At 38.8% G+C, this 25,310-nt stretch overlaps 1 protein-coding gene across 1 annotated transcript; it reads left to right on the top strand.

Annotated features, from left to right (window-relative positions):
- Positions 1-6,434: 6,434 nt before the first annotated feature.
- On the top strand, positions 6,435-23,834 carry dusp10 (dual specificity phosphatase 10). Its single transcript, XM_047388506.1, has 4 exons — positions 6,435-6,714; positions 7,620-8,449; positions 14,509-14,877; positions 19,182-23,834. Exons 2-4 carry the CDS (start codon positions 7,666-7,668, stop codon positions 19,445-19,447), a joined length of 1,419 nt encoding a protein of 472 aa, XP_047244462.1. The 5' UTR covers positions 6,435-6,714; positions 7,620-7,665; the 3' UTR covers positions 19,448-23,834.
- The last annotated feature ends 1,476 nt before the right edge of the window (positions 23,835-25,310 follow it).

The following is a 25,310-nucleotide window of genomic DNA, read 5'->3' on the forward strand; positions in this document are numbered from 1 at the left end:
CAAATCCGGTTTGCATCTGAAGACTGCCTCATTATCAGTGACATGATATCATAAAAAGCCCATGTTATTGACTGTCTACCTCTAACCTACTGTTGTTTTTTAAGAAATTCTGTTCATAAACATTATTCCTGGTTAATTGGAAAAGCCTCATTTTCATCCCGTGTTAAACACGATTCATTATTTGGTTTAGATTTACAAACTCTGATACGAGGAACTGTTTGTCAGTTATTGCGTCAATAAACCTGTCTTAAATAAAGCTCAAATTTTGCATTTGAATTATATGTTGTTGATATTGATGGCATCCAGTGTTTAGTGGCTTTTTATGACCTATTCAAACAGATGCAGAATGATGAAATTCAACTGAGTCCTGATATTATCATGAGCCCCTTTCACAAAACAGTTCAAGATGCAATTGAGACCCTAACAAACACCCTAACTCCTAACCCCAACCCTAGGACCGATGTGTATGTAGTAGTGATGTATGATTTTTGTGACCAACCAGCTGCAAACTCAAACGAGACGCAGATATTCTTTCTGGCAAGATAACAAAGTTAAATTCTAATTATCACCTTGGTCAAATATAAGATCTCTTCACACCGTCACAGTAATGAAAGCCAGAGTTTTTAAGTTAAGTTTATTTATATAGTGCTTTTAGCATCAACAAGGCACTCAAAGTGCTGCACATGAGGAAAAACATTACAATGATACAGAAAATCAAACACAGAAAAACAAATTAAATGACACTAATAATCCTTGGGAGTTTACTGGTAAGAGCTGATTCTAATCCAATCTTTCTAATAGAGGTAATTAGTTCATTAAGTCATCTGTGGTAAGGAATTTGGAAGGAAAAATTATAATATTAATCCTCGAGATCGCTGGTATGAGCCAGCTGTGGTCCCATCATTCAAATAAACTGGGTCACTGGTATAAAGCAGTTTCAGTCCAAACTTTTTAAATACTAATAATGTTTGGCTGTCACTGGTATGATATAGTTGTAATACAATCCTTTTAAGAAATCTAAAATTCTCTGGTCATTGGTGTAACAACAGCTTTAGTCCAAATTTTCAAATACTAATAATATAATATTAATAATAATATTTGGCTTTTGCTGGTTATCCTTCTGAGAAATCTGAAAATCTATGAAAAGTAATGAAATCACACATTTAGGTAGATGAGAAAATAGACCACATTAGGTAAGAAGAGGGAAAAAAAATCATATTTCACACTTTATCCTTAGCAGGATATAGTTTGAGATTGCAAAAAAGAACTCAGCACAAAGAAGCAACATATATACGAAACAACATTATGCAGGGGATCCAGTGAAGGCGGTGTGAAGCAGTGCATATGTTTATCTTGGGCATGTGAGTGTGTGCAAGTTTATCAGGGAGGGAGCCTTCCTCCCTCCCTGATAAACGGTTGATATGGTTGAGCTGCAAACACACCCTCCATTTCTGCTACCTGTATGACTCCTTCTCTTTTCCAATGGTTGTGATCAGTCTGACAGAGAGAGGTATCCCAATCCTTGTGGTTTTTAGTATAACAATGACCATCAGTGGGACCCTTTGTGGGTTCCTTGAGATGACATTGTTGTAAATAAGCGCCGTTTAACTAAATAATCTGAACTGAAACTATCTGTGTAGTTATGCTGCTATAGGCTTAGGCTGCTGGAGGACATAACGACCACTTTCACCCTCTTCGCTACATTCTCACACTACTCTCCAATTTTGCATTATTTGCTGTTATTTCAGCTTTTAACTTTGTTCTCTCTATTCTCTTCCTAGAAGCTACACCTGGCCTGGCTCTGTGTCTACCTGTGACACCTTTCTGGAGAGAGGAATCGTCCGAGCTTCTACTGGCAACAACTTAATGCTCACCCTCTACCGATGATCCACATGGCCCTGTCTTTTAGTGTTTAACCCTTTCTCTCTCCTAGACATGGCAATTGACTGAGCTTTTACTGTAACTAACTCTATGTGCTCTCTTTCAGACTCTAACCTTGAAAACTGGCTCAGAGTTTATCTGTTCTTTCTTTCTAGGTGAAACGACTAAAGGAGCTACATCCATTAACATTTACTTTTCCTTCCCATAGAAAGTACTCCTGGATCAGTGCTTCTGTGTTCTCTTTGTGTCTCTGCTCTGTTCTCTCAAACCCCCAGTCGGTCGTGGCAGATGGCCGCTCACACTGAGCCTGGTTCTGCTGGAGGTTTCTTCCTGTTAAAAGGGAGTTTTTCCTCTTCACTGTCGCTACATGCATGCTCAGTATGAGGGATTGCTGCAAAGTCAACACCAGTGACTGTCCACTGTCACTACATGCTCATCCAGGAGGAGTGAATACTGCAAGTCACTGACTGGATGCAATCTGCTGGGTTTCCTTAGATAGAAAAACTTTTTATCCAATTTGATTAAATAACTAACTCTGACTGCACTGTTCAATGGTTAGGATTAATTGGAATGTATGTACCTGACTGTTGTGAAGCACGTTGAGACAACATGTGTTGTGAATTGGCGCTATATAAATAAAACTGAATTGAATTGAAGTAAGTCCACGAAGCAATGTGAGAGTTTTTTAAACCAACTGTAACTCAGTCAGGTTTGATTACAAACCCCACAGTCATCATCTATGTAACTGAGATCAGGGCTATATGATGGCCACTTAGAAACATTGATATTGCTGCCTTTAAGCCACTTTGCAATCAATTTGGTGCATTCTGCACTTTTACTGATTTTTCCAGAATGTGTAGAAACTGTAGCAGGAAACACAATTGTTCTGTGTTTGATACTTATCTCCTCCTAACAAGTTTTAAGTGGAAATACCAGCAGACTGCATTAGAATAAATATTATAAAACAAGTGACGTGTCTTCTTTTGTTTGTTCTCTTGCTCTTTAACACATGATGAAACAGGAGTCTTTGGGAATCCAGTCATCTCTGATCAGCTGTGTCCATTTATAAATAACTACTCAGTAACCTAATAATAGAAGCAATAATACATACTCTGCGTTGTTTCAGGTTGCCAGAGGGGATAAATGGACCGCTGGGGCTTATTTTTGGGTACTGAAGCCAGCGGGACCCTTTCGCTGTAACAGTGGTCCCATCATATAAGGCTGTGCAGTCAGCCAACTTGGCACTTACTCACAGGCCTCTTGCCAAAAGACACCTACTTATTACAACTAATAATATTTTATGCCTGTCCTGCATACAGGTCACTCATGTAGTCTCACACAAGGGAGGCACTGTGTTTTGATTCTTCATGCTTTGAACTGTAGTAACGCAGCAAATGACAATATTATGCCTTTACTTATGAAGCGAGATGTACTTGTCTTTTTAAAAAACATGGGTTGGTATTTTGGACTTTTCAAATGAGTAAGAGATGAAATAGGTTTCTGCTGTCTAGCATGTAAGTGTGATTCAGATTAAAAATTAAAACATGGTGATATGGGGTTAAAATATGGCATGCATAGCTAAACCACACTGACACAGCAACCTAAAAGTATAATTAACTAATTTTGTGTACCTTTCAACAGCAAGAACATTTTACTTGTTTCATTAGGAAAAATAACAAAAACAACTACAATGTTTCAATTCTTTTTAGACTTCTGCAGTTTTGGACTTTTCATATCTGCTGCTTTCAGGTACCTACAGGCTTCACACAGACCATGTGTCTGTTTGTATTCTACTTTTGGATGTTTTGTATCCATATGATGAAAGTAATTCTCTATGACTTAGGTATGGTCTAGTGTGATGAAAAATAGTTGTATGACTCCATTAAAAACCATTTACCAGCAGCAGTCTAGTCACAATGATGTTGGTTTGATTAGTTGTCATAATCTATAATTTTATAGAGGTAGACTGGGCCACAATCAATAACAATAGGCCATCATATAATATTTTCAGGAAATTATATAAAATTAACTTAAATCATATTTGTTATTTGAGCTCATTTTTTAATCATATTTATGATTATTTATCAAAATATTTAACTGTCAAGAGAGATAAACTGACGGTTGAGCACATGGCTAAAAATTGGGGGTACTGAAAGGAAGAAGGCTGGGATGAAATGATAAAGTAGGTGTGAAATAGCGTAGGATTTGTAAAGGGACAAATTATTATGTCCCGTTTTCCCTAAATAGCACTGAAAGGTTGTTAAAAGTGATTAAATGTACTAAATAAGCCCGTCTTTCAAAATCTCTGTGTAGGTTCAGTATGGACAGAACATTAATGTACAGGCGAATCTCAGGAAATTAGATACTCGTTGAATTTATTTTCATAATTCAATTCAAAAAGGAAAACTTAGAGAGACATTTGAAGTTTTAATTCCTGTTAATTTGAATGATTATGGCTCACAGCAAACCAAAACCCAAATTTCACTTTCTCAAAAAAATTGAATATTGCAAGACACCAAATAAAAATGATTGTTAAAACAAAAATGTGATGTTAAGACAATCGGTACAGCTCAGTTGTCAGTTTACTAGCAGACACCCATTGAGACCCTCCACAAGGAGGGTAAGCTACAAATGATCATTAAAGAAGCTGGCTGTCCACAGCGTGCTGTATCCAAGCATTTATACAGAAAGTTAAGTGGAAGGAAAATGATTTATAAGCAAAAGGGACAACTTGAAAAAGCAGATGCAATTCAGACTAGTTTGCTTAGAAATGTGGGTCAGAACCACATTTCAGAGAGGATGATACGAACAAACATAGAATCTGCTCAACAGAACTCTAAAAGGGACAAAGCATGATCAGTGTGAACAAATTATCTACTGTGTAGATACTCAGGGTACCCACTCCAGAAATGTGCATCCCATTGAGATCACCACATGAAATGTGCAGCAGAGTTAAAAATGCCTGCAGCAAAGCTCAAGAAATCAGCAGAGCAGGTTTAAATTTCTGTTCATGACTCAACCAAATGCAAATTATTAAACAGACAACATTCAGAGGACATTCAGTTCACTGTGCTATATAGCACTGCTGCACCATTAACCAAAGGTTTAGTGGGGTGATGACATAACATTATACTGGATATTAACAGTCTGAAATCAAGAAATCCTAATTTGAAGTTGCCTGACCAGAAATTTGTCCATCACCCAAAGAGAGTTTGCAATTATTGTAAGAAGGTTTAGTAAGAAAAATTGTCCCCAAGGTTCCCCTGAAATTGATCCCTGTATTAAGTACCGACATTTGTGTTTAGATTTTAATATTGCTTAAGTAACAACACAGACATACTAAATCCCTCCTAAAACAAGTATAGTGGGATGTGGCTGAGGTTTCTGAAGCAGATCAACCATCTGATTAGCACCTCTGGGGAAGTATGAGCCATCACATGCTCCATAAAAAAGTGTCTACAAAAAAAAAAAAAGCTAAATGTAGAAACAAGAGAGTGTGTATGGTGTTTATAGCTTAGTAGCTTTTATTTGCAAGTTGATTTCTGATCCATTTGCACTTACTAGGCATATTTACGATAATTAATGTTCAATGCTGTGAAGAGCCAAAAGACAATCTATTAACCACTTGCAAGTGTCGGATTTGACTCCTAATCTTTCACAGTTTTGAGCATTACAACTTAAATCAAGACAGCTTCCAGATAGAATTAAACATTTAAGGAACATTGGCCTTTTCCTTATCCACAGCCTGCAAAGAAAGGAGGTACAATGGCTGAAAACTGGAAGGGTTTATTTTCTGCAGATTACGTAAAAGCTCTCAGAATAAACTTAAAACTCATAGTACCTCACAAAAGTTTTCACAACCCATGAACTTCAAGATCAAGACAAGCAGCAGAAGGGTCACATATAAAGTAGTGGAAGTTTAAAGCAGAGTCAGAAGTCACCCAGAGGTCTTGTAACTCTTAAGGAGTTTCAGAGATTCACAACTCAGGTGTGAGAATCTGTTGACAAAGTCAGTTAACCATTACTTTTGGTCTTTCTGGCAGAGTGGTGAGGAGGAAACTGTTATCAAAACTATGTGTGTTAGTAATATTTACACGCCTTATCTGTTTAAGTCTTGAAAGTGAAGTTAAGACAGAAACTTAGCTTAAACACATTTTTTCCACTTGAGCATGGTTAAAAAATAACTTTCATCTTATGATGATTTTAATGGTGATCTTTTTTTTTATAAAGTTAACTGTCAATATGCCTTTCTGCAAGATAATTTCATAAAAAGTTTATCTTACTTATGAACAAGTATCAGAATTGCTTTCGCTTTCTTTATAGATAAAAAAAAACAACGCTTTACTTACAGTAACAATACGTTGTGTTGTGTGTCAAGGGTTTACGAGCCGCACCTGAACGCACCGCGTTCTCTTCCTCAAGCTTCCAAGCGAGCCGTTTCATTGGCTGCCAGTGACATCATCCCACCTCGTGTCTGGGACTGGAGGCCGTTGAAGCCACAGTGCCTCCCCCTCCCCCTCCCCTTCCTCCTCCTCTCTACGTGATCTAGGGACGCGGCTCTGCCAGGACCCTCCCACCGCTAGGCCGGACCTCACTGTACGCATAGAAAGCGTATTTCATATTAATGAAGACGCGCATTGGTTCAGAGTCGCGTCAATATCTCGGCGCGACTTCTGTAGGCTTCCTTCACTATTATATGTAGGGGAGCAGGGTAAAAGTACTAATAAAAAAATGTTGCCGATCCACAACAAGACTGGGACGGACTGAATGGAGGCAGCGCTGTCAGCGAGGGGAGATAATAAATCAGTCTACAGTCAAGCCTGACACTCACCGGTAAGCGCAAAATCCAAGTTATCAGTGGCGCAAGTTGTTGTTAAAACGCGCAGACGAAGAGCGATCATAAATAATGAAACTGGATATCAAAGGAGTGTTTTATTATGTCATTTTTTTTACTATGTCCGACGCTTGTTTTATTGGGCTTTTATCCCTTCATTGTGCCAAAGTTGCAACCCCTGCCTTTAAAATCAGCTTTCGCATCTGAATACCTATTTATATTTCTAACACATGCTGCTGTGAAATTGGATTTCCTTCAGTCTGCGGCTCTGCTCATAACTGCCTTATCGCATTCTCGGCACGTTCTCCTGCCGGTTTCTTCAATGAATTTGGTCATGAATGATCACTGCTTCTTTTCTGCTGAACCTGCACAGGCAGTGGTCTGGACTGGCAAAGCTCTAAGCGGGCGTCTTTACATAATATGCCAGGTGGACATGCTTATTGAAACCCCCTTTGATCAGAAATGAATTACCATCCCCTTTTTTTCTTACTAATAGCCTACCCTGACTTTCCATTTGGGTGAGAGACAAAACTGCAGCATGGCGTTGATGCAGTGTTTTCTTCTCTTGTTCTAAAAGCTTTGGATTAGACAGAACAGAGTTGGCATGAAAAATTCAGCAGCACACACATATGTAATGTACAATATCTAGAGGATGATACATATTAATTGTTCCACAGTCAATTAGGTGTTGTACATCCTGTTATGATCTCACAGTTTATGATTAGTGGCCAGTTCGTCAGTGCTAAAATTGCCTTTTAACATGGGTGTAGCCCTGCAGGTGTTGACAATGCCAATATTTGGCTCCACTGGTCATATTGCAGTTTGCATGTTGATCCGTCAGTGAAGAGGTTGAGCTGTCTGCTTCGATTGGAGCCTTTCATGTTTCTTATCCCTGTCTTCGCAGAGCGCCTTGTTGAGTTCTTTGTAGACGTCCAGCCCTCGGCCTCCCCATGCCTCCATCTCCCCTTGACGACAGAATTGTGGTGGCGCTGCCAAGGCCTATCCGACCTCAGGAACTCCAACTGCGCCTGGACACCAGCTACCTGGACTCCATCACCACCAGCAGCAGCAGCGACACAGTCATCAGCACCACCGTGGTGAAGATCCGGGCGACGGCCAATCTTGTGACGTATATGCCCTCATCCAAGGGCTCCACGCGATCGTTGTCGTGTGGATGCAGCAGTGCCAGCTGCTGTTCTGTGACTACCTATGAGAAGGACAGCCAGAGCCTCAGCCACAGCCAGGTGAGTGCCAGCAGCCCCAACCTCAGTTATGCCGGGCCTCCCACCTCGATGCTCAGCAAACATGAAGTGCTCAGCACCCCCAGTCTCACCCAGGGCCAGCTGAAGCCCCTAGCCACCCTGAGGGTTATTCACCCCAATGAGCTGGCCAAGCGGATGACCTGCTGCCCACTGGGGCACCCCATCGGGCCTGTCCCCGTCATCATTGACTGCCGGCCCTTCTTGGAGTACAACAAGAGCCACATCCGTGGGGCTGTGCACATCAACTGCTCTGACAAGATCAGTCGGCGTCGGCTGCAGCAGGGCAAGATCACTGTGCTGGACCTCATCTCCTGCCGCGAGGGGAAGGACTCCTTTAAGGGCATTTTTTCCAAAGAGATTGTGGTTTACGACGAGAGTACCGCTGACCCCAACAGGCTGACATCTGCTCAGCCTCTACACGTTGTCCTGGAATCACTGAGGAGGGAGGGCAAGGACCCCATCGTACTTAAAGGTAACAGGGAATCAGACATAATAAAAAGTGAAAGACATGACAAAAGAACACAATTTTGTGGAATTTGGTTTGACTCCAGATGAGGTAAACTGCTTTAGAGATCTAACAGCTGTAGAATTACTTGTATATTTAAGCTGTGTAGAGTAGAGGTGTAAATAGTTTCTGTAAGTCTGGTAAACTCTGAACTTTGTCTTTCTGCATAACCAATACTTCCTCTCAACACTCATAGCAAGTTACAATACCACATTCAGCACGTGTTAAACCAGTGATCAAAGCTACGCACGCATGCATTGGATAGTATGAGATTCCTATTGCACAAAGATAAAAATAATAACGTATAACATGATCTTATGGCTTTTGTTTAAAGCAACTTGCCAACAAGTTTGTAGCTTGCCAACGTAACGTTTAAACATCGTTTTCTTATAAAGCTTAATGGGTGCGGCTTTAGTTTCCACACCTTAAATGTCTTGGTTTTTTTGTGACCAGAAAAATTTCCAAACAGCCAAATTGGTCTTCTCTGTAAGCACAATAGAAACACAGCAACCCTCTGCTAGCCAGCTGAACATCAGTGTGCAGCAACAGGTGGGTAAGGTGCAGTGCTGCATTATTCTATGCTCCATATAGCGACAGGAAACTCAAATCACTCTGGCACTTTCTCTGGCATCGTATTGAAAAAATATTTATCCATCAAAAAGGGAAATTCAAGATTGAATTATTAATTATATAGAATATTAATACAAAAAAAGGAAACCTTAGGAACTGTATGGTGGAAATGCTTGGCTGCTCTGACACAGGTTTGACAGAAAATTTTGGGTGGACATGTAAATACAGAAAAGCAACAATATATTAATTATTGCAGTCATAATAATGCTAGAGTGTTTATTTTTTATTGATATTTTGATTCTTATACATATACTAAAGAAAACATTAGACATAAAACATTACAAAATTTAGTATTTGCTTTGAATTCTTACTGTGCAAGATATTTTACCATTTGTTGTTCTAGTCTTATGAGATTAATACACGTATAAGATGCTGCTATCAGCTGGTAATTGGTTGGGCTATCAGCTAACTAGCCTGCAGTTGTCTGCTTATCCCTTACCAACTAACAGTACAGCCTTTTATTAAGGCTGTACTGTTAGTTGGTATGCTCAGGTATTACCATACTTCTACCCCCACTGGCCACTTTCTATAGGACAAATATTAGGCTTTTTAGCTGTTAGTTAAAAAGACAATTTGTTGAGATGGCAGTCTTTGATTTGCTTTCACATTTTCCATCTTTGGTGTGCGTGTTTGTAGCCTAACACAAGTCTAACAAGCTGATTTTAGCTTGTTAATTATTCGGGCTGTTTGCTTGGGGAGTAAGTATGGAGCTTGCTGCTTTACAGACATGCTGCTTGTAGTTTGAAAACTGCTGTTTTAAATCAGCGTTGCCTTGATAGAACTGAAGCACCTTTAATGTCCAAACCATGACTCTCCATGTTTTGTTTGTTACTGAAAGTGTTTCCAAACATCCCAATTTGTCTTTCTTGCTATTGAGTGACAAGTGTAGTGCCCATGTTTCAGATAGCTGTCCAGCAATGTGCAGCAACATTTGGGGAAGGAGGGAGTGCAATGCTATTCTACACTTCATACAGCTGCAGAAAACAGTATCTTATTAAAAGGACTTTAAACCATAGGAACGATGTGATAGAAAATAAAATGCAATTTTAAAGCTAACTTTTTAACCTGCGTATGCCTAATCCACAGTCTGTTTGCACCCTCTTCATATATTAACACATGCTTACCCTCTTTAGCCTCTTTCTATATGTCAAACATTAAGCACTTTGCATGAAGTGAGAAGCAGCTGTTAGTAAATAAGGCAGTCTGTTGAGATGGCAGTCTTTGGGTCGCTGCCATATTTTCTATCTTTGGTGTGCTGCATGTTTGAAGCTAGAACAGTGTGCCGTGTTTGGGGCTTGGCTGGGGGTGTTTTTCATAATGCCCTGCAGTCACCATGTAGCTGTTAGATCAGAGCACCTTGATCCTTTCTCTTCATGTCTGTTCTCCCCTGTTCCCCCCCCCCCGGTTCTTCTGTGGACTTTGATGAAGTGAGGCTTCCATCCAGTTTTTCATCCTGCTGCACGCTGGTGTCTGTCTGAAGCTTGTCTCAGTGGGAGAAACAGGCAGACTGTCTTACGTTTTCGTCATCTGGTTTAAATTCATCTAGCCTTCTAAAGACCTTATTTTATTCCAAAAACAGCCATGTTTTTACATTTCTTTACATATGTATCTTTTGAACACAGAGAAATGGCTTTTATTTCACTAAACGATTGAAATGATAAATAGTTTTAATTTCTAAAAAGATTTGAGTGGCTTAAAAGGGAAAAAAAGCAAATTGCATTCTGATTTATTTACACATACCTCCTTATTTGCTGAGTTACCAGCAAATGATAGGATTTACAGGTAAAAATGGTTACTTCCTTCCCCTTTGCCTCTAAAATCAGCTATAGATTATGTTCAATCCATCTTTAATACCCATAAACAGCTCATTGCTTGTTTTGGAAAGATGTTCTGAGCTTCAGAAACAGCAGCTGATCAGTGGTAGGGGTCTTGAGAGGCGTTAAATGTTTTTCTAAACGGGTACCAACATGCTGGCTCAGCCAAGAGATGCAAACGTGTCTCGGGTTTTGTCTTCTCTGGCAGCTGGTGTCTCTCAACAGGTTTTACCTCTTGTCAGCGTGTGGATTTTGACCATTCTGGTCTCAGTTAATTTTTCTGCAGGTTTCGACCTTGTATAAAACAAAAGACGAGGTTGTCATGCTTCAAATATAATGCTGATATCGCACGTGGTTAATATAATAAGTAGAGACTGAAAATAAGTTTGAGGTTAATGTTGTTGGAAATCAAAGAGCCAGTTTTGCTTTAATAAGGGTGGTGGCCATCAACACAAATTGAGTTCAGAATTTTCTACATTAATAGTGAGTTGATCGGCCTTTGACTAGCCATGTTCCGAGCTTGGATTATACATCGCCCTTGACATTTACTGACACTTACACAATAGATGAGTAAAAAACCTTTAAATAAATTCATATTTTATTTCCCTGACATAATCTCACATTGAAAGATTAAAAAAATCCAAACTTAAACCTGTATACATATATTAAGTGGGTGGAAAAGTAATACAACATATAGAAATAATTGTTTCTAACCTGTGGCGGTTCTTGCGTGGATTGCGTCCTGGGCAAACACCTCATTTTGCTACCACACACAATAAAACATACACTTACTCCCCAAATGAAGGGCTTTATGGATAAAGTTGAATTAACATGTAATTAAAACTTAATTATCTCAAAAGGTCAGCACAATACTAAAAGCATTGGAAATGCTCTCCTTTGTGTTTACATTAATCTCAAATTGTGTTTAAAAAATCTCTGTTTTGTGTACAACAATCATGTTCAGGTTTGATTGCTTAAAAAAGACCAGGCCTCTTAAAAAACCTGGAATAGTCCTTCATTTAAGCATTGGATTAGAAGCTTTAACTCAGTGTTACAAGCCACCTGTGCTATAAATCCATATTGTCTCATGTTTTCTCACGTTTTATCAAAGGTATTTGTCATCTGCCGCCATAAATATCGTCAAAAATAAAAAATTCTTTTTGGGAGTATTTACAAACCATTGTACAATAGGAAAAATGTTAATTTTTGTTTTCTTGTTGTAAATTTATGATGAATGGCGGATTAGATTAAGAAATGAAAAAGAAAATGATCTTGAGCTAGAACACAATGAGCTGTAAGGAAAGTACCAGAAACAGACATGACTGTTTTACTTTCACTTGAGATTAGTGACTGACAAAAAAATAAAACAGGACATATTATAACATTTAACACAACTGCAGCGTACCCCAACTGCAAAACAGCCCCAGAAACACTTGACTTTTAAAAACTTTACAATTTAATTTCACAGCTGCTGGTAGAAAAGGCCTGAATAAGAATCAATTTTGGGTTTCCTGCACTTTATTATGCATTTTTTCCCTGGGATACAGAGGACTCCTGAGTCAAACTTGGTGAAATTTACTAATACCTAATATTCTGTGGGCCAGAGGAAATGAGCTTGCAGTCCAAATGTGGCCTGGGAGCTGGCAGTTGACGATAACTGAAATAGATGTTTTGCCACTCGTTTGAAAGCACATTTTAGATTTACCAGACAAAGAATTGTCACATTTTGTAATTTAAGTGCATCACAAAATAAGGTTGGTCTGATTAGTGCAAAAAATCAAACAAAAACGAATAGAAATAAATTGTGTTAATGATTAATTAGTGAAACTACTGCTTTAATTTTGACCTAATAATTTACATATTGTCCTAAAACACGTGGTACTTCTCAAATTACTGCTTATAAAAATAGCCTGTGAATAACCTTTAAAATAGTTTTACAAATACAAATTTAATTACTAATTGGATTATTTGAACTCTCGAGAGCTAGCTGGTACAGACCAAAGGAAAACTGAATGCAAAAAAACATCAAATTTGAGCTGCTGTTTGTTTAGCTGTTTATTTAACTATACAGGATTATGCTTCATACACCTAGGATAATATTAGTGTTACTCCTAAATCGACTGCACGGTGGTAATTGGTCTCTCTAAATTGCCCTTAGGTGTATAAATGAGTGTGTGCATGGTTGTTTGTGTGTTGCCCTGCGATGGACTGGCAACCTGTCCAGGGTGTACCCTGCCTCTCGCCCATAGACTGCTGGAGATAGGCACCAGCTCCCCTGCGACCCACTATGGAATAAGCGGTAGAAAATAACTGACTGACTCCTAAATCGGACATTTTCAAAAGGAATCAGATTGTTATTCAATTGGAAGTTTTTATCACCTTCCACTTGATAGTATGACTTTATAAATTAAATTTTTCTAGAAGAAAATCATTAAGATAATTGAAATCCCAGGCTTTCCGGCTGCTTAATGTCTAAAACTTAAACAAAAACTGAAAAACTTTCAGTCCAAGTAAAAATCCCCTGTTCTGTAATGTCTTTTTGATTTGGTCACAGCTCCTGTAATCACTTCCCCCACTTTTATTTACCAAAGTGTAATTATCCCATATTATAGTGTGGGCTTGGCCAAGTTAATGCCATGTGTTTAGGCTGATGCCTTAGTTAATGGTTAACAATCTGTCTGTTTCATGAAAATAACAGCTTTCAGTGGAGATTCCCACCTGCTTCCCACCCGTGAGGAAGTTGTAAGGCTGTGGGATGACCTCACATGGCATCATGCCAGCCCTTGCATTGTGAACAATACACAAACTGATACTTGGACCCCATCCCTGCAGTCCTGAAGTGAAACTTTGGCCTGTGGCATCACTGTTGCGAACAGGTGCAAACCAGTTATTTAGAGAAGTGCAGATGTCCAGAGAGAAGTGTGTTTAACACTCAGATTGGCTGTTTTCCTGCACAGTAGCTGACTGTAGAGATCCTTCTAAATTGAAATAAAAATTAATTGGAGGCGTTCAGATTAGAGCTAAATATGAGTGTAGTTTTACAGCTTCAAAGCTTGCGAAAGCCAATTGGTTTTATGAGATTCTGTATGTGTGTAAAGTTTACTAGTCCTACAGAGTCATGTGTTGGTCAGACTATGGATTTTTAGCATAGATTATTCCTGTGGGAATTAAACCTTTAACCCTTTCTGGGTAAGCTCAATAAACTGCTCACACTGTTTTGCTCACAAGATGGTTGTAATTTTGTTTTGTTTATATAAATAGAGTAAAGCTTGCAGAAATCCCAAACTGTTTCAAACACCGACATACCCGGGTATGCAAACAACTTAAAAGCAGTGGGGGTCTCTTGAAGTTATGTAACTGAGTGTTGTTAGCCACTCAAGAACTACTTCCTTTCTTACTTCAAAGTAAGATGCAGGCTTTAAACAACATCATTTTTAACTGGGAGAAATATATTATGGTGTTTTAATAGGAAACAAAATATTGATACACCTTATTAAATTGAATCTCTCAAATGAAAATATGTTTGACAGTTTTGTTAATGTTTGGAAAAATGTGTGATTGCATTAGTTTTTGTGTTTGCAGGAGGCCTTAGCTGCTTCAGGCAGAGCCACGAAAACCTGTGCGAGCACTCGCTGCATCTCCACGAGGGCTTGGACAAGGGCGCATCTGCCGACCTGACGGGGCCTCTACCTCACTCTCTGCCCTCCACCCCGGACATCGAGAACGCAGAGCTGACCCCAATCCTGCCCTTCCTCTACCTGGGGAACGAGCACGATGCTCAGGACCTCCACCTGCTGCAGCGCATGAACATCGGCTATATCCTCAACGTGACCACCCACCTGCCTCTTTACCATTATGACACTGGCCTGTTCAACTACAAGCGCCTGCCCGCCACTGACAGCAACAAGCAGAACCTGCGTCAGTACTTCGAGGAGGCGTTTGAATTCATTGGTAGGAAGTTTTTTAAACTGTCAGTAGTTGCACCACAGTTAACGTTTACCTTCACAGACTGAGTATAAATATACCCGAGAGGGTGCAAAACAGAAAATTAGATAACAGATAACTTATTTGTTGTTCATTTTTTTCAAAATGGAAACTAAAGGTTAAAAAGAGGGTTGTAAGGTGGAAAACGTTATGAATCATCACTGGATTGTGCTTTTAGCCACACACTCCTACACACTGCTGTATGTAGCTGCTGTAACAGAGTTTAAATTCAATCCAGTATTTAATTGTTTCTTTTTCTGAAAATAACCCAACACATCCTCACCTAACCCATTTTTGTAGACATTATTTGGCCTTGTAGATTTTTTGTACTTTTCTAAGTATTTACTAAGATACTGGACCGTGTGTACACATTTGAAATTAAACCATGTGACAGCTATGCGGTGGTGGAACTGATAATAGCTGTTACATATCTGAAAGGTCACCCCTGATTGCACAATGTTGTAGTAGGACGTGCCAATCTGAAAAGGTCAGAAGCCACTGCTCTTCTATTGAAAACGTGATCTTATCTTGCACTTTATCTCAGATGTAAGTAGCTAAAAACACAATTGTTAGTCTGCTCTCCAAAATAAAATCTTTTTATTAGTTACCAAACATCTTGATATCACCGAGTTGCTAAATAATAAACCACACTAAGTAAGCACTTTACATCAGAGCCACAGAGATGATTCATAATTGCAGGAGAACATATTTTTTTGTGTGTTTAAAGCAGAACAATAATGCAGGAACAAAATGTTGACCGTTAAATACTCCCTGTTGCTTCAAGAAAAGGATGGTGCTGAGCCCTTTTATATTCCTGCTCCAGAGCTTAGGTGTAGCTATTTTCACAGTATGATAACCTTGAAGAAAAATATCACACTAAATTTAGAGCAAAGGTGTTTTACATTGAATTTATTTTGTAATTAATTTTCATTTGTTTAATAGAGTAATGGGTGGCACTTAAATTTCCACATTATGACTGCCTCTTCTTTTTGCGAATGAAAATATCAACAAGTAGTTTTATTTTTTTTTCTCCTTTATAAATGAGGGGAAAAGGTGGTAGCCTCTGACCTTCATTGTGCAACAGCAGTTTAGGTGGGGGCAGCAGAGAAAACTCTGGTCACTCTGTCACTTTCTCTGGTTTCTCATTACTGTAGGAATTGAATGATGAAAGATTTTAGTAGTTTTGATAACAGTAACCTGCCCTTACCTAGAAGCTATGTGGCAATTTGCAAAACTATATAAATGTTACAAAATCTTTAGTTTAACTAAGAAATTATATGTTGGGCATGCATGAAGCAAGTGCAGATGAGTGCTTCTCCAACTGATTTGACCTTTGCTTCTCTAAAATTAAATTTGTTTCCTTTTTTATGAACTAGTTCCCTAATTATTTGTAATTAAAGTAGTATGAGGACATAGAAAAATATTACAGGATGCCATATAAAAAAAATCCCTGGCATTTGAAATCTGATTGTTTAACACAGCTTTTTTTCTTTTTAATCCTGATTATGAGAAGTGTTTCCCAACACTTCAATGCTGTGAAGGTTTTAAATGTCACTGATCATCAGGTACTTCTCCATGAACAGCCTAAAACAAATAAACGAAGCAGCAGTATTGTTAACAGTTGTCACTTTTTCCTATGTTACTTCCTGTTGTGAACAAACTGAAGACTTTATGTCAGTTAATATGAAACAAACCCTCATATTTTATGAGGGTTTTGTAACTGATGATCCCTAACTGTGGATCAGCTATGAAGATCAAGAATCCCAGTTAGTGATCTTAAGAAATTTAAAACATTTCAAGCAGTTACACTAATATTGGCTTTAGCATGAGGTATCAAGGTGGAATCGGTGAACAATAGACAATTAGGCAGTAGCCAGTATACCAAGGTTTTACATTTTTCTGTCACAATGTTTCAGTGGTTTAAAGTGTTCTTCTGTATGGGTTATCAAGTAACACAACGCTGTCCCTACCCCACCTGTTGCTGTGCACTGTAAGTGAGCTGGCAGGAAGAAAGCAACTATGTTTTTAATCATGCTTACAGAAAATACCAATTTGGCTGTTTGGAAATAGACGGGAATATGTGGGACCTAAAAAGACCCACACATTACTTTTACAAGTTCATTCAGTTTTACAACATTTGGCATGTTACTAGCTGGGTGATGAGCTTCTTTAAGTAAAAAGCTATTATTTCATGATATATATATATTTTTTTGTATGAAGGGATGAAATGGACAAGGCTGCGTATGGAAAGGGGGTGCAAACTGGGAAAAAGGCAAACTAACCTGGAACCATTTGAGACTGTTATACTCTGTAATAGACAGAGAAAAAATTTTTTTGTTCCCCAAATATGCAAGTACGCTATTCTCTTTTTTTGGTTATTCAGTATTAGGCATGGGATTATTTATTTAAAGGTCAAAACAGAGTTTTTTGATATTTCCATACAGAACTTGAACATGTGTTTAAAAATGTTAATGAAAAACAGTTCTCTACAGGTCCTTCTCAAAATATTAGCATATTGTGATAAAGTTCATTATTTTCCATAATGTAACGATGAAAATTTAACATTCATATATTTTAGATTCATTGCACACTAACTGAAATATTTCAGGTCTTTTATTGTCTTAACACGGATGATTTTGGCATACAGCTCATGAAAACCCAAAATTCCTATCTCACAAAATTAGCATATCATTAAAAGGGTCTCTAAACGAGCTATGAACCTAATCATCTGAATCAACAAGTTAACTCTAAACACCTGCAAAAGATTCCTGAGGCCTTTAAAACTCCCAGCCTGGTTCATCACTCAAAACCCCAATCATGGGTAAGACTGCCGACCTGACTGCTGTCCAGAAGGCCACTATTGACACCCTCAAGCAAGAGGGTAAGACACAGAAAGACATTTCTGAACAAATAGGCTGTTCCCAGAGTGCTGTATCAAGGCACCTCAGTGGGAAGTCTGTGGGAAGGAAAAAGTGTGGCAGAAAACGCTGCACAACGAGAAGAGGTGACCGGACCCTGAGGAAGATTGTGGAGAAGGGCCGATTCCAGACCTTTGGGGACCTGCGGAAGCAGTGGACTGAGTCTGGAGTAGAAACATCCAGAGCCACCGTGCACAGGCGTGTGCAGGAAATGGGCTACAGGTGCCGCATTCCCCAGGTCAAGCCACTTTTGAACCAGAAACAGCGGCAGAAGCGCCTGACCTGGGCTACAGAGAAGCAGCACTGGACTGTTGCTCAGTGGTCCAAAGTACTTTTTCGGATGAAAGCAAATTCTGCATGTCATTCGGAAATCAAGGTGCCAGAGTCTGGAGGAAGACTGGGGAGAAGGAAATGCCAAAATGCTAGAAGTCCAGTGTCAAGTACCCACAGTCAGTGATGGTCTGGGGTGCCATGTCAGCTGCAGGTGTTGGTCCACTGTTTTATCAAGGGCAGGGTCAATGCAGCTAGCTATCAGGAGATTTTGGAGCACTTCATGCTTCCATCTGCTGAAAAGCTTTATGGAGATGAAGATTTCATTTTTCAGCATGACCTGGCACCTGCTCACAGTGCCAAAACCACTGGTAAATGGTTTACTGACCATGGTATCACTGTGCTCAATTGGCCTGCCAACTCTCCTGACTTGAACCCCATAGAGAATCTGTGGGATATTGTGAAGAGAACGTTGAGAGACTCAAGACCCAACACTCTGGATGAGCTAAAGGCCGCTATCGAAGCATCCTGGGCCTCCATAAGACCTCAGCAGTGCCACAGGCTGATTGCCTCCATGCCACGCCACATTGAAGCAGTCATTTCTGCAAAAGGATTCCCCACCAAGTATTGAGTGCATAACTGTACATGATTATTTGAAGGTTGACGTTTTTTGTATTAAAAACACTTTTCTTTTATTGGTCGGATGAAATATGCTAATTTTGTGAGATAGGAATTTTGGGTTTTCATGAGCTGTATGCCAAAATCATCCGTATTAAGACAATAAAAGACCTGAAATATTTCAGTTAGTGTGCAATGAATCTAAAATATATGAATGTTAAATTTTCATCATGACATTATGGAAAATAATGAACTATATCACAATATGCTAATATTTTGAGAAGGACCTGTACATTAACATTCTTTATCAATGGGGAAGAGTTAATATTTGATAAATGCCCTAATTTTATGCTTGGCTGTAAAGGAAGTTGTAATATATTATCATGCAGGATGACTGCACTTCCTCATAAAGAATAAACCATCTGTTTTGCCGTGTTTTAATTTTCTTAATGTTATTTTCCACAGAGGAAGCACAGCAAGCAGGAATGGGCCTCCTGATCCACTGCCAGGCAGGCGTGTCGCGATCTGCCACCATCGTGATCGCTTACCTGATGAAGCACAGCTGGATGACCATGACCGACGCCTACAAGTTTGTCAAAAGCAAGAGGCCCATCATCTCGCCGAACCTCAACTTCATGGGCCAGCTGCTGGAGTTTGAGGAGGACCTCAACAACGGAATAACGCCACGGATCCTCACACCAAAGCTGATTGGTGTGGAAACCGTCGTCTAGATGAGCCGCTCGACCCAACGCTCTTTGCTATGACCCACGCTGCTGTATGAACCGGTTAGGGTGAAAGGTTAGGGTGTATATTTTTTTTTTAAATCTCCTTGACGTCTTGGAGTCCTCTTGGTTGATGGAGATGAGGATCAGAAGAAGGAGGCGAATCTGGTGAAGAAGAAAGGACAAAGCAAATTGATCTTGCTTTGATGCATTTACATATAAAAGGGACTGAGGCACACAGTTTGCAGACTCAGGCAGGCAGGGTTGGCCACAGCAGTGCCTGTCTATATATAAATAATAATAAAAGATAAAAGATAAGGACTTGTTTGGCGTGTTAATCTTGTTGTTCTATTTTTATACAGGGGTTTTAAGGAGATGACCATGACGAGCCAACAAAGGCTTACTGTGCAATAATTTCCGCTGAATGCAACCTTGGTCTTATATGTGTATATATTGGTAATGATCAAGAAAAACATTTCCAGCTCTTTGCTGAAAAACCATTTTAATTTTAATGTAACTACTGTTCAGCTCTATATGTGTTTATGGTGCACACAGTTCTGCTGTAAGATCTGGCACTGATCTGTACAAGAACCAGAGGAAAAAAATGTTTTACTTTAAGTACAGCTTATGGCATTTGGTTTGCTGAAGCATAACTTCATATCTTGTGTGTTCGCTTTGGTGTGTCGGTTTTGCCATTCGTGCGTCCGCGTATATTTTTAGCAATACGTATACTACCAGACAGCCATAAGAGCTCTTTTTATGCATGGCTGCTGGTGGAGGAGCAGAGAGAGCGCTGAAATAATCGGTGAATATTGTAAAACAGGGCTACTGCTGATGTTTAATGTAACACAAGAGAGGACTTTCACTGCCGGCTTCTGTCTCCTCTGTTTGTTTTTGCTCCACTTCATCCATTAGCCAGCTCTGTTGCACTGTACTTCACCGTGTAATGTCTGTGTCCACTCGCATCCAATCTTCTTGGCAGTGCCCCATGTTCCCAGCTATTACTCAGCGAAGTTCTATGGTAGAAACGTTGAGGTGTGTACTTCAAATAAACACAAATGTCCTGTTATGGGGTTTAGTGTATTGTGACAGCAGTAGAGCAGAGCGTTGTAACCTTTAGGAGGATTTGTTTTGAACTGCCTGCTGCAGTCACGTGCTGCTTCAGTGCCTCTGTCAATGCCTTAATTCATCTGCGTTTGGGAAAACAGAAAACATTGGCATGCAAAAGGAAGACGTACTAATAACTGAACAAATGTCACATGAGGAAATACAAGTTTGGGCTGTATTATTTTTGTTTTGAGGTTGATATTTAAATATCAGAAAAAACTGTGTTCTTATTACACACATTTTATTAGTAGAGTTGATATTTCTGATCAAACAAGATAATATAAAAAGGACATCAAAAAAGGCAAAACATTTCATGGTAACTTTGATTAAGTGGTGTCAGTTTTTTATATAAACAGCACAGCGGTAAACTGTAAGTCAGTGTGGCATTAAATAAAGTTTCTCCTACTCACCTTTGAGCCATATTAAACATGCATACAGCACATTTTTGGTACCCCTGGTAATGTCTAAAACACCTTTTTAACAAATTCCTCTTATATAGCGGTAGCAAAATCTCACAATGAAAATGTTAAAAAAGAGAATCCGACTTTTTATTTTTTTACATTTATTATGCAAGGAACAAAATTCAATGTTACGACATAATTGGTTTTATCACAAACACTGTTGTAACAGTTGTTGCTACCCCTATCAATTAAAATGAAATAAATGTAACTAAAGCCCATTTGATGTATACTTTTTGTTTTTATTTTTATTTGATCAGAGTGCCTATTAACCTTTATTTTGAAGTCCATAACTTTCTGTTTCCCAGGTGTATAAATATAACAGAGGTCCATTTTTCTTAGCCACTTGAAATGGGAAAGATGAGAGAACATGACATTTAAGAAATGTGTGTTTTTGTGTCAGGAAATTAAAACAAAGCACTTGCTGCTTGCCAATCAGAGCAACAAATAAAACTTTAATAACAACAGGAGTTGTTAGTTGATGGCTAAAGCTGGACCAGGTTTATCCTTACACTATATACAGTGAGGAGGATGGTAATGTAGGTAAAATAAAATCTCCAAAGCTCACTTTTGGAGAACTGTGGAAAAGAGTTTCATCCTCGGGTCACCATTTCTTTATGATAAGTTATTGTAAGAAACTATATACATTTTTACAGTGGGTACTTGTAAATGCAGATGATTCTTTCTGGACATAAAATTATAATACAGAAAGTTAGTTACTTTTAAAAAGGAAAACATACTGAACCACAGGTTATTCACTCTAGACTCCACTTTACCCCATACCACCATCTGCTTAGGTGTGATGCTAATCTACTATACTTGCAATAGACCATAATAAAAACAGACGGACTAAGTGAGAGCGATATAAACAGTTGATTTCTGAACAAGGAGCAGGTGGATTAGAAACTTGGGTGCAGCTGTTGGGGGAGGCAAGTATCTGAAATTGAACTGAGGAAATAGGAGAAATCGTTGATAGAACATGGGGAACAAGGGAGAAGAGTAGAAATACATATTAAATGCCAAAATAAAGTTGAACACAAAACCAAAGTCACAAAGATCATGACCTAAGATATTTAAATCCAGTGTATCAGATACTTGATATGTTTGTTTCATATTTTGCAAACTGAATCAGTATCATTGATGGGTGAAAATATGCCAGTATAGTGTCTAACCAAAGTATCTTTTGTGCGCCACACCTTTTGTTTCAGAGTTTTTTTGAGTTATTGCTACACAGATTCTACACAATTGTTCGATTTTGTCATGCCAATGAGAGTACTTTAAATGGCATATTTTATGCCATTTTAAGCATGTGTATTAAACAGAGCACAAGTTATGAACATCTTTTGTAAGGAATCTGTGTGTATTGTTAAAAACTGGGCATTTAAACACTTGTGATCAATGTTGTCTGTAGCCTTTCTGTTCAGGTCCGAAAATTGGTCTAATTGAGCTGTTCAAAATCTGCCCAAAACATTAATGACTGACCTTTCCACTGAAGTAAAAAAACAAAAAAAACAAAAAACGGATATTAAAGCGAATCCAAAGCTGAACTGAAGCAGCCTCTTCATACATGGCCCCAACTGTGTTTATGTTTGTCGTGCTCCTAGTTTCTGTTCAGCTGTCCATTGCAAGGCATAAAATGAAGCACAGGGCTAACAATAACTTTGTCAAGGTGCCAAAACCATCATCTGTTTTCGAGTACACCCACTGCATCATTCATCATATCTTTGAATAAGAATACAATAGTTTAGAAATGATCATCTGTTGCTTGTCAGTGGGAAGAAAGATAATACAAGTATGTACAAACTGTCTGCTCAGGATGGCTTGAGGACAGAGTTCTACAACAACCTGGATTTAGAAAAAATCCCTCATGTGAAAAATCATGCTATGCAAAATGAAATTGTCACAGGATTTTTCCAACTATCATGAAATTGTTTTTTGATAGTGAGATTTTGGATTTTCTTTGTAAAAAGAAAAAGATAGTAAGTCTGTTTATTTTTGTTGCTGTCATCACTTGTATCTACTGGTGCTCCATAGTAAATCTGAGTAGGACAAATATGTTAAGAACCATTTACAAGGTGTGCATCTTATGCATCTTTATTAAAAAAATATAGATGGCATAGAAAATTTCTGAGCCAATATATGAGAAAAGTTTATGTTTTCATTTAGTGTGCTGGTTCCTGCAACTTTCAGTAGCAAATGGCTTTTTTATTGATCTGTCTGACTGAAAAATCTGACTTTACTCCCTTACTGGAGATGAAGCATGCTGTGTGCTCCTGCTCTTTAAGGGGCCTTATGGTGCTCTCTGTCTTTCATACACTGTTCTTTCTGTGGAGGTCACATCCTGACTGACGGCTCCAAAAGGCATCTGCTCCCATTTATTTGGAAACCAGGTTCTGAATTAGGACAATATCAAGCTGTCACGTTTGATGCGGCCTCTTTACGACTTGGACTTGTTTAAGAGTGTCTGCTTTGGGCTTGGACGCTCTGGTGGATTTGGGCTTCGCTCTTAAGAGTCACTGTATACTTATCTGTGTCTGTAGTCTACAGTCAAGTATTTACAATATATAAATATATATATATATATCTATTTTCTTTGTATGCATATATTCATTACTATTTTTGCACTGACTTACTGAGAGATGGATTTATATTTCTTTTTCACAAAGGGTGCTACTATACTGGAGGCCTTCTCCCACACCTTTTTGCATGACTTGCTCAAAAGTTCTCAACTGGTCTGTTATCTCTCCTCCTTGAACTGTTGCAACTGAAGCACTGTAATTTTGTAATCTCTACCTGTGAGCTTTGAAATAAAGAGGGTGGCTTCAAATTTGGTTTTGTGTCCTATAGGCCTGTTTTTTATGGCAGTTCCTGCTTCTTAGCTGCTTACTTTGCTATCATAGAAAATATTGTTTTTAAAAGGGAATTTTTAATAGGTGTTCATATCTTGGATACTTAAAAACGAGAAACAAAAACTATTAAAATTTTGATTGCTTCTCTACTTTAATAATTATTGGCTGTTTTTATTTGACCATACCTAATACTACTTGTTAATTAAGGTTTTCAATATTTTAAAGGTATCCGAAACGTCCCCTTTACACGAGATTAAGAACACCCATACAGTCTTTGAGATCTCCAAGATCATTCAAACGTCGTTTGATTTTGGTAGATTTGGTAAAACTCATTTCAGTGTAAAGACAAGAGTGAGCATACTGCTCCCTTATTACTTAGCCTATTTCCCCCCCTGTTGCTTTCTTGGCAACAAGCAAAATATGACAGACAACAAAAAGAGTAAAACACCATAGCCGAAGTAAAAGCAAAAGTCTCAACGTGTTAGAAGCCAAAGATAAAAGTGAGTCTTAAGATGAGTTTTAAAAGTAGACAATAAAGGGGCACTTCTAATATGTTACGGCAAAACGTTCCATAATTTGCGAGCGGCAACACTAAAAGCTCTTTCTCCTCTAAGCTTTAGTTTAGACCTTGGTACCTCCAGGAGCAGCTGATCAGCTGACCTGAGGCAACGAGCGGGAGAATATGGGTGAAGCAGCTCGGAGAGGTAAGATGGGGCAAGACCATGTAAACTTTTAAAAACAAATAAAATAATCTTAAAATTAACCCTAAAATGCACAGGCAGCCAGTGGAGAGAAGCCAGGTTTGGGGTGATATGCTGCCTCCTCCCGACTCCGGTTAAAAGCAGAGCAGCAGCGTCTGGACCAACTGGAGACGCCTGAGGGAAGACTGGCTAACTCCAAATAAGACGTCAAGGGGCCCAGATCAATAAGAGATGTTACACAAGGGCTGGTGGGACAAAACACCATCACTTCTGTTTTCTTGTCATTAAAGTTTAGGAAATTTAAAGCCATCCAGGCTTTAATGTCTTCAAGACATAGAAGTAGGGGGTTGATTGATAAGGCTCCTTTTTTTAATGGCATGAATATTTGACTGTCGTCAGCATAACAATGAAAGGAGATCCCATGCTTTCTGAATATTGAACCCAAAGGAAGCAAATAAAGAGAAAAAAGCAGGAGACCGAGGATTGAGCCCTGTGTAACCCCATAACGTAGAGGAGCAGTGAAAGATTCAGAACCAGCTAAATTTACAGACATGGTTCTGTCTGACAAATAAGACCTAAACCATTTCAATGCGGTACCACTAAAACCAAGTTGGGTCTGTAAATGAGATAGTAAAATATTGTGGTCCACTGTATCAAAAGCAGCGGTTAGGTCAAGCAGAACATGAACAACATATTCACCAGTCATTTGCCCTGAATATGTCATTAAAAACTTCAATTAAATTCAATTCAGTTTTAT

The sequence above is a fragment of the Girardinichthys multiradiatus genome, chromosome 15 (genome assembly GCF_021462225.1).
Source record: "Girardinichthys multiradiatus isolate DD_20200921_A chromosome 15, DD_fGirMul_XY1, whole genome shotgun sequence".
Taxonomy (NCBI): Eukaryota; Metazoa; Chordata; class Actinopteri; order Cyprinodontiformes; family Goodeidae; genus Girardinichthys; species Girardinichthys multiradiatus.